The sequence below is a fragment of the Pelodiscus sinensis genome, chromosome 1 (genome assembly GCF_052426305.1).
Source record: "Pelodiscus sinensis isolate ZL-2025 chromosome 1, ASM5242630v1, whole genome shotgun sequence".
NCBI lineage: Eukaryota > Metazoa > Chordata > Testudines > Trionychidae > Pelodiscus > Pelodiscus sinensis.
Window position 1 is genome coordinate 216,913,969 of NC_143052.1, and position 9,767 is coordinate 216,923,735.

Sequence of the window (9,767 nt, forward strand, 5' to 3'; positions counted from 1 at the left end):
TCTCTCCACATTGAGTCTATGCCTACTTTTCATTTTGATGGCAATCATAGCAGAAAATGAGACTTCACCATAATATGACCCAAAATGTAACAGAATATCCAAAGCAGTATTGCCAAGGTCAGTGTAGATTTTCTGTACAAAATGCCAGACCTGGATTAGAGTGGAGTCATTAAACTTCATTTGCAGACTATGGTCTTTACAACCCCTCAAGAAGATGTTCTTACTGACAGTCAGAGAGGTTATTGCTGTTAATCTCTGACAAAATGAATGGGTTTCTTACCCAGTTGAGTTGAGCTGAATGATGTTGAATGTTGGGGAAATATGACTTGAATTCAGATGTCAAGTGGTCTAAATGATCTACTGTTATTTTTTTAACTTTGCTTTGCTCAATTTCCCCCGTGCCTACATCTGTGACATACATGTGAAGGAGTGGAAAATAGGTGTGAAGACTTTGTCTCTACATTTGGGCATCTAGAGTTCAATTTTCTTGGTAAAAGCATTCACTTTATGCTAGAGATTCAGAACATTAGTGTCATAGCCTTGCATGGACAAATTTACATCATTCAGCTTGCTCAATATATTTGCAGGGTAGGCAAATTGAGCTAACTACACAGTATTGTCAAATACAAGAGGTAAGAGGGGATGAATGTTCAGAAAGCAACCTGTGAAATTCTGTGCATAATTCAAACACTCCGTCAAGTATTTTCCTTCTTGAAAGTCAGTGAACCTGTGTGAAGCAACAGTTGATGTTCTGACTTCATCTCTTCACACAGAGCATGAAACAGGTGAGCACTGAGTGGCCTGGGCTTGATGTAGTTGAGTTTTTGACAGATTCATTTCAAACTTCATGCAGCTGAGAACTCATCCTTTGCAGCAAGTGCCTCTCTGTGTATGGTAAAAAGCACCCACTACTAAGCAGGACTTTCTTTCCTGTTCCTACTTACAAGTCCCTTTGCTTTCCCAGACACTGCAGCAGCCCCATTGGTTCAGAGAAATTTGCATACATTCCAACACAAATCATGTTCAGAAATAAAAAATCAGTTTATAAATGTCCGCTGCAGCTGATATTGTTTTGCAAAAGTATAAAGGCAATATGTTGATATCAGTGTTTTCAGGGTATCGAACATAAGCAATCAGCTGAGCTTCTCCACTAACATCTGGGGACTCAAATTGAAGGACAAATGTTTTGGCCTTTTTAATTTTCTCCACAAATTTAGAGACTATCCTCTTCCATTTCTTCAGTTCTATGACATATAATGTCATTTGATAAGGGTACTACCATTTTGAGGGTGTCGACTGCTTTTTTTATAAAGTATGTTTTCTGCAAGCGCCACAGCGGCAGGCAGAATCAGATCTCCTGCAACTGTATTTGGCATTTTTGATTTTGTTACAAGAAGAGAGACAGCACGCAAAATTTGAGTGCTTTTTGTAAAGCTAGTGGAAGCTTTTTTTCATTTGTAGCTGGCATGTCTGGAACTCAGAGCTTTCTTTGAAAACTGGCTCAACTGCATGTACAAGGTGTTTTGCCTTCAAATGTCCTTCCAAATATACTGCCTTTATACTGTTCTTTATCAGTGTTTCTCTGCCAATGACACACAATGCTTGAGGTGGATTGCAATTCAAGAATGTGAATCCAAAAGCAATATATTCCTTGCAAATCTGATTATGGGGTTTTTTTCAGTAATTTTCAATTTCTTACAATGTTCACTGTTGCCATGATTGCTACTTCCAGCTCCTCCTTTTAAAAATCTATCAACTTTTACATCACAACTACATAGGCACTATGACAACTTCAACCTAATTAATGTGCTTGCATGCATCAATTAATTACATTAGATGTGAGTTTTGTGTCTACACCTTATGTTACCATATAGACATATGATGTAGAGCAGTACACACAAGTTGTATGAAAGTTCAGTTTGTGCTGACTTTGCTAGTGCTGTTTATGTAGCCTGTTGTAAAACTAGCCAAATATCTACAGCTTCTCCCCGAGTTACGAATAAATTATGGACCAAACATTTGGCCGTAACTCGATCAGTTCGTAATTCGGACCCCATTGAGTTACACACGACCGCGCTGTTCGTAAGCGCGGGTTGCGTTCGTAACTCGGGGACTGCCTTTACGACTGCTCCATGGGAGCTTTGGTCGTAAGTGCGAACGGTTGTAACTCGACCGTTTGTAACTCAGGGAGCGGCTGTAGGTGAGTTGACGCCTCCCCCCAGAAGATGTCTGTGTACCCCCAAAGGTTCAAGTATGCCTGGTTGAGAGCCACTGGTATAAAGAGCTTAGTTTCAATGAGAACAGGGCCTTTATGAATCAATACAATTAGAGAATTGTTGTGCTTCTGTATCTCTACAGCATTTCATCCTGTAAGAAGGTGACTTTTCTGTGAACCAGAAACAGAATTTCTATTGATTTCAGTGCCTACAAGATCAGGCCATTTAGAAACTAATAGGAAAGTTCTGGGATGTGCCCATCCCAATAGGAATCACTCCTATCACTACATTAAGTGTTTTAGAGGCTTTACTTTAACAAGCTCAATTGCCTTAGACCCTTGAAAAGTAGTTGTGCACTCTTCATGCTCTGCTCTGTCTTTCTTGTCAGTTGTAGGCAGTGCTGGTGCAAGATATGTCTGTACTTCACTCACCTTTACTGTCATTTCTTTCTCTGTACTCTCATTAGGGCTCTTGCAGGGAAGTGTAGATAGGCCCACTGCCCCGCAAGGGAGGGAAAGTGGTAATTATAAGAGCTTCTATGTGTTCTGCTTAGCTAGCACTGTCTGTTTGTGGGGCCCTGCTGACCCCTTCTTACCTCTTTCAACACAGTGAAACTCAGGCTGTGGCTCTTTTGCCTTGCTCCAGGCTCTCCCCGGGCAGGTTTTCCAACAATAGCTCCCATGTAAAGACCTACTCTGGCTCATGACAGTGTAAGTCTGCAAGTGAGTCTGGCTCTTTGTTTATTGATGATATATACACTAATACAGCCACCTTAGACAGACTAGATGAAATTCACCCCACTCAGAGGGCCTATCCATTGGCTTAAGACCTGGTTTGACCACCTAAGTACAGTATTTGGCCTTTGTGTTGGCTTTCTGCACAGAAGTGAATGTCACCCACTCATGAAATGTAATTTCCCCTTAATATCTTTCCCTTCCTATTCCATTATTGGATCGGTTTCCACCCACAGCTTCTATTAGTCATCCAAAATCATTGCAGCTTAAACGTGATTATAACCCTGGTCAAGCACTTGTACGGTAGGAAACTTTTATATCTTTTGTTACAATATCTGGGGTTATCTGAACTAACTCAAAAATTATCTATATGGCCTGGTTTATAGTGGCATGAGCAAGTATAATGTTACTAAATCTACTACTCAAATGCTTTTTCTATCCAGACATAAACTGAGAGATTTAATGGAAATTTCCCTCTTTTCGATTAAATTTCCTCCAAATCCTATTTGATTTCTATTATCAGCTATTCAGCCTTTGTTTTCCTTACAGCAGGAGTGGGGAACCTTTTTTGGGACAAGAGCTGCACACAAGTGAGAAGCAAAAGAAGCGGCATGGGGGAGATGCTTGGGGGAAGGAGTGGGGTGGGGGCATGTTTGGGGTGGGGATGGAAGAGGAGTGTTAAGAGGCAGGGTGAGGGTGGAGCACAGGAAGAAAGGGGTGTGGGAGTTTGGGGGAAGAGGTGAATTTGGGGCAAGGACTGGGGCAGAGCCTGACAAATTACAAAGTTGGTACCTTTGCACATGACCATATTAGCTAAAGATCTAATATACTTGCACGCTTTCATGGTTCTCCATTTATCTCAAATGAAGAAACACAAGTCTGAATGTGCACATGAAAATGCTTTTAGAATTCACAGTGTCAACATTTCTAAACCAGTTTCCATAAAACAAGTCAAGTTTGAACAAAACACATTCAAGCATTATTGCTTTATTCATGGCTAATGTTTCTCGTATAATGAATGGTTTTTCTTTTGTTATGCAAACAGCTCAAAAATCTGAATGGAGTTTGCACAAACATTTCAGAGATGTTTAGGTCAGCAGGGTCCATTGTGATCATTCAGTTTGATCTCCGATAAGCCATTGAATTTCCCCCAAAGACTTTCTAAAGCAGGTCTTTCTGGGTGCGTTTACACTGCACCCATAGTTCATAATAAGCTACGCAATTTGAGCTATGCAAATTGTGTAGCTTATTTCGAGTCCATTTCAAAATAACCTGCTATTCTAAAACATCTCTTACTCCTCATGTAAGGAGGTTTACAGGGACGTTGGAGTAGCAAGCCCATTATATTTCAAAATAACGGGCTTGCTGTTAAGACACAGGATACCTCCAGTATCCCGAAGTGTCACTGCAGTGTAGATGTAGTCTCAGAAAATATCTAATCTTGATTTAAAAATGGGCAGTGATAGAAAAATCACCATGACCCATGTTCCCTGTAAGATGAGTGCTTTTGTAACACCAACATGCAGAACCAAACCTGGGACCTCTGGAGCTTAGTGCATGAGCCTCTACTGATTGAGTTAAATTTATATTTTCTCTCTGTCTCTGTGTGTGTGTGTGTGTGTGTGTGTGCGCGCTCCTGCTTCCCATGGGCAATCTTTTTTTAAGGAAGTTATGACCAGCTTCAAAAGAGTTTATAAGGAGTCTTGCCTTCCAGCCAGGAGTCAGATCTAAAGCTGGTTAATACTGGCCCAGCAACATTGTAATCAGTATAACTCTGCTGATTATTACCAGCTGACCAGTTGACTTTTTACTGATACGGGTTGCTACCATTCCACCTGGAAAGCTGAAAACAAACCACGAATTTTGTAAGTATGTCGCCTATAGATTGTCATAAATGAAATGCTGCATGGGATAACATTTCTTTCTGACAAGCACAATCTGGATCCTTAATGGGTTGTCTGTGTCATTACAAATGCTACTATTCACTTTTTATCTCCAAAGTGTACTTTGGTTCATCTTTTCTTCATCCCATAAGAATGAGATCCATACATTCCAACAGAACCCCTATTCACCATAATGCTAACATGTATTTATATGTTTTAATGTTTAGTCATGTATTTAGACTCCTAAGGTACTTATCTAGCTGGCACTCAACACCATGCTATTAGTATTTCAGCTCTGGAGAAGGACTCTTTAAATGTATAGCAAACTAACAAACAAACAGGAGGGACATTGTAATTTAATAGAGACATCACAGCCAAGGATTTTCCCTCAAATCTCTCTTTTGATTTAAGGGAATTTGTTAGGTTTGATCTGATTTTTAAAGCTTCACTTGTATTCTGTTAGTTTTTTAATGTATACTTATAGATTTTTTTTCTTTTTCTCTTATTTTCCAGGTCCTGCCAGCCTTGCCCAACTATGTCGGTTGTGTATCAGGAAGTGTCTGGGTCGCTCATGCCTTTATGTAGTCCACAAGCTGAATCTTCCTGAGCCACTTGAAAAATTTCTTTTATATCGATAGCTCCACGAGTGTCTATGAGATGATCGCCAGGGGAGGAACAGAATGCCTGTTTACCACAAATATATCAAATCAGGGTGAAAAATGAAGACATCATTTACTGCTTATAATAGGTACCAAACTACTTTACTGCTGACATAACAGGACTCCCTGACACAGTACTTCTATATGTTGAAGCCACTGGAAACTGTTTTGTAGCCCAGTGCATCTTACCATGGAAAGGATACCCTCACACTTCAGAGTTAGTCCACTGATCTTAGATAAGAGATTCACATACACAAACTACTGATTTATATGGGTGTGCTTGTGTAGGGGGAAGAATTAATACACCCAAACAGCTGATTGTGGGCAGATATCATAGAATACTAGAACTGGAAGGGACCTCGAGAGGTCATCGAGTCCAGTCCCCTACCCTCATGGCAGGACCAAATACTGTCTAGACCATCTCTGATAGACATTTATCTAACCTACTCTTAAATATCTCCACAGATGGGGATTCTACAACCTCCCTGGGTAATTTATTCCAGTATTTGACTACCCTGACAGTTAAGAATTTTTTCCTAATGTCCAACCTAAACCTCCCTTGCTGCAGTTTAAGTCCATTGCTTCTTGTTCTATCCCCAGAGGCCAAGATGAACAAGTTTTCTCCCTCCTCCTTATGGCACCCTTTTAGATACCTGAAAACTGCTATCATGTCCCCCCTCAGTCTTCTCTTTTCTAAACTAAACAAACCCAATTCTTCCAGCCTTCCTTTATAGATCATGTTCTCTAGACCTTTAATCATTCTTGTTGCTCTTCTCTGGACCCTTCCCAATTTCTCCACATCTTTCTTGAAATGCGGTGCCCAGAACGGGACACAATACTCCAACTGAGGACTAACCAGCGCAGAGTAGAGCGGAAGATATGTGTGTGTGTGGTATGCAAACCACCTTAAATATGATTCAGTTATGTCAACTACTCTATGGCAAAACTGTATCAAAATTCTGAGACTGAAGAAACTCATGCTGAAGAAGTTTAAATTAAGCCACAAGAAATAACTCATTTTCTCCTGTCTTTCCTTTCAAGTGCAGCAAAAGTGTACATGAATCCCAGACTTTAAGATTTCAGGAAATAAAACCTTAAATAAAAATATCAAAGGAGAATGGAGCCCCCAAAGATTAAACACATTTAAGGGGTGGTAGGTTCTTTCCTTCTCTCATTCCCACTCTGTTTGGCTCTCAGCAACTTCATTAGTGAAAGAACTCTTAAACTTTATTATGGCTTTAGCCTTCCCATTATTAGTTCAAAAGCCTGTGGGCTAGGAAAGTGAATAAAGTCTAGACAGAAGGCATACTTTAAGTTTTGTTTTGTTTTGACCAGAGGTTGGTTGATTAATGGGAGGAGTATTTCTTCAGTCTCAGAGTTTAGGTACACTTTTGCCATAAACATGGGGTAGTGATGGCTCATTTAGGGTACGTCTAAACTACATGCCTCCGTCGACGGAGGCATGTAGATTAGCCAGATCGGCAGAGGGAAATGAAGCCGTGATTAAAATAATCGCGGCTTCATTTAAATTTAAATGGCTGCCCTGCTCTGCCGATCAGCTGTTTGTCGGCAGATCGGGGCAGTCTGGACGCGCCGCGCCGACAAAGAAGCCTTTCTTGATCGGCACAGGTATGCCTCGTGAAACCAGGTTTACCTGTGCTGATCAAGAAAGGCTTCTTTGTCGGTGCGTCGCGTCCAGACTGCCCCGATCTGCCGACAAACAGCTGATCGGCAGAGCGGGGCAGCCATTTAAATTTAAATGAAGCTGCGATTATTTTAATCGCGGCTTCATTTCCCTCTGCCGATCTGGCTAATCTACATGCCTCCGTCGACGGAGGCATGTAGTCTAGACACACCCATAGATTCACCAAAGCTGAAGAGGGATTCCAGCTTCATTTTGTTATCTGAACGTGTTAAGGGTTTCAGGAAAAACAATACATGTTCAGTCTCTGACCAAACAGTTTTCAATATAAGCCACAAAGGAAAATAAAAAGAAATAATGTGAGAAACAGGCATGGTCTAATGCAATGGTTCTCAACCTTTCCAGACTACTGAACACCTTTCAGGAGTCTGACTTGTCCTGTGTACCCCTAAGTACTTCTGTTTGTGAAAACTAGTGTGAATGCAGGACTGGAAGCAAGGAACTCCTGAGCCTTAACCATTGCTCTGACAGAAGCAATATCTTTGACTTTGGACTTGTCACTTAACCTCTTAAGGCTATGTTTACACTACGGAGTTTTTCTTGGATACTGGAGGTATCCCGGAAAAACTCCACTGCATCCAGGGAACATGTCTGCTCTTCTGAAGTTTTTTTCAGAAGATCAGACACGCTCTTTCAGAATCACTGTATTCCTCATTTTATGAGGAATAAGGGCTCTTGCAAAAGAGGAGGTTTTTCCGATATTTGGCCCAGTGTAGATGGGCCAAATGTCGGAAAAGCCTCTTCCAAAAAAGAATCAGAAAAAGGTACTCAAATTGCAGAGTGCACTCTGTGTACCTTCCCCCCCCCAAAAAACAATCACCTAGCAGTGTAGATATAACCATAGCTGCAGTTTGCTATCTGTAAAATGGGAATAATATGACATTTCAGCGCACAGAAGATGAAAAGTGCTAGACATCATTTTTTCCCTCAGATCAAGCAAAACAGACCTGGGATGTTATAACTGAAGTTAAGTGCATTTTCCTGCCTGTAAAAATAGTCTGTCTGCACAGTTTGGATTTTTTCCCCATTGCCATTAATAGCAAGAGTGATTTTAAAGGGTCAACAAAGTTTTCACTGAATGTAAGTATTTCCTCATATGACACAGGGCATACGTCAGGGCATTCTGTGAGTTGAATTAGCATTTGGTGCAAACTTTCAGGACCTCTCAAAACCTGAAAAGACTGTTCTTTTTCTGTCAATGTCACTCTCCTTATCTTTATCTAACCTGCCCTATTTTAGAGCATCAGAACATCTATGTGACATCTGGTATCTAAATGGAGAGCCAGACACCTAGCTGATATCAACTGTCATAGTTCCATTGAAATTAGGTGAGCTACAACAATTTAGCTGAGCTAGGATCTGCTTCAGAGTGTATAATAAACACTTGTTTTTCTTACATGTGCAGCAATTAATACAATATGTAATTTACACGGACTTTAATTTAAAAGAATATATATTCCTTGTAGGAATGCAAATCCTAAGCAGTAACTCTGGAAGGTATGCATTCTGTAGTATCAGTTGCTACTCGCTAATTATAGTTAAAACTATCTTCCTGTCATAAAATCAGATTTTAACCCCACACCTCATCTTTCCCCCAAATGCTGTTCTTCCTGAAATTTCACCTGCCATATCTTAGTTCCAAAAACAGGTTTTTGAGAAGTTTGGTTAAAAAAAAATCAGAAAACAAAATTTACAGTTAGGATGTCTTGAAATGAAATTAGAAGTTCGCTTGATATGGTGTCCAAACTTTTTTTCTCTAATCTAATGATTGCCTGGTCTAAAAAACTTTGTAATTTTGTTGACTGTATTTTGTTTTGTGACAATTTACAGAACTATTGCTCTGGACAGTGGTGGGCAAAATATGGCCCGTGGGCCAGATCCCACCCCCACCCACGCTGCAGGATCCAGCCTGCGAGAGCCTCAGCCCAGCTCCCTACCTGCCCTGCATCCTGCTCAGAGCAGCTTTCTGAGCTTTGCAAACCTGGGGAAAGGGGAAAGAGGCTTTTGCACACTACCCCCAGCACAACCATGCAGCTCCCAATGACCAGTTTCTGGCCAATGGGCGCTGCCTATTTTCAGGACAGGAAGTGTGCAATATGCTCCTCCCCCATCTCCATAGGCTCGTAGCATTCAGAGCAGCACACGTGGCCCTCACCTTAGTGAGGAACCTGCTGGGCATGGCTGCTGGCCCCTCCTACTCTCCTCTTCCAAGTCACAACCCTTTCCAGACCCTGCACCCGCTCTTACACCCTTCATCCAGGTCATAATGCTCTCCTGCACCCATACTCCTTTCCGAATCCTGCATTCCCTACTTCACCCCAGTCTCCTGCTGCAGGTCACAACCCCCTCCTTTACCCAAACTCCCTCCCAGATCTGACACCCCCTTCTGCACCCTAATTCCTTAACCCTTCTACACCCAACCTCCATCCCAGACCATGTACCTTCTCCATTAATAACATGGAAGAGTGCAGCTCTTGATCTTACCAAATTCTTGGAGTGGCCCCCCGTCACATGGTATACCCCTAGCATGGGGTGCACCCCCCCTTACGGTCCCGTCGCCTGCTCTATCAGAG

At 41.5% G+C, this 9,767-nt stretch overlaps 1 protein-coding gene across 3 annotated transcripts in view; it reads left to right on the plus strand.

Moving 5' to 3' along the window:
* ASB11 (ankyrin repeat and SOCS box containing 11) overlaps positions 1–6,973 on the plus strand; it is a 33,374-nt gene extending 26,401 nt beyond the window's left edge. For all 3 annotated transcript variants that reach the window (XM_025184500.3, XM_006122821.5, XM_025184499.3), the window contains one exon: positions 5,347–6,973. In XM_025184500.3, the coding sequence (XP_025040285.3) occupies positions 5,347–5,471 (125 nt within the window). In that variant the 3' untranslated portion in view covers positions 5,472–6,973. The remainder of the gene's footprint in view (positions 1–5,346) is intronic.
* Positions 6,974–9,767: the final 2,794 nt, after the last annotated feature.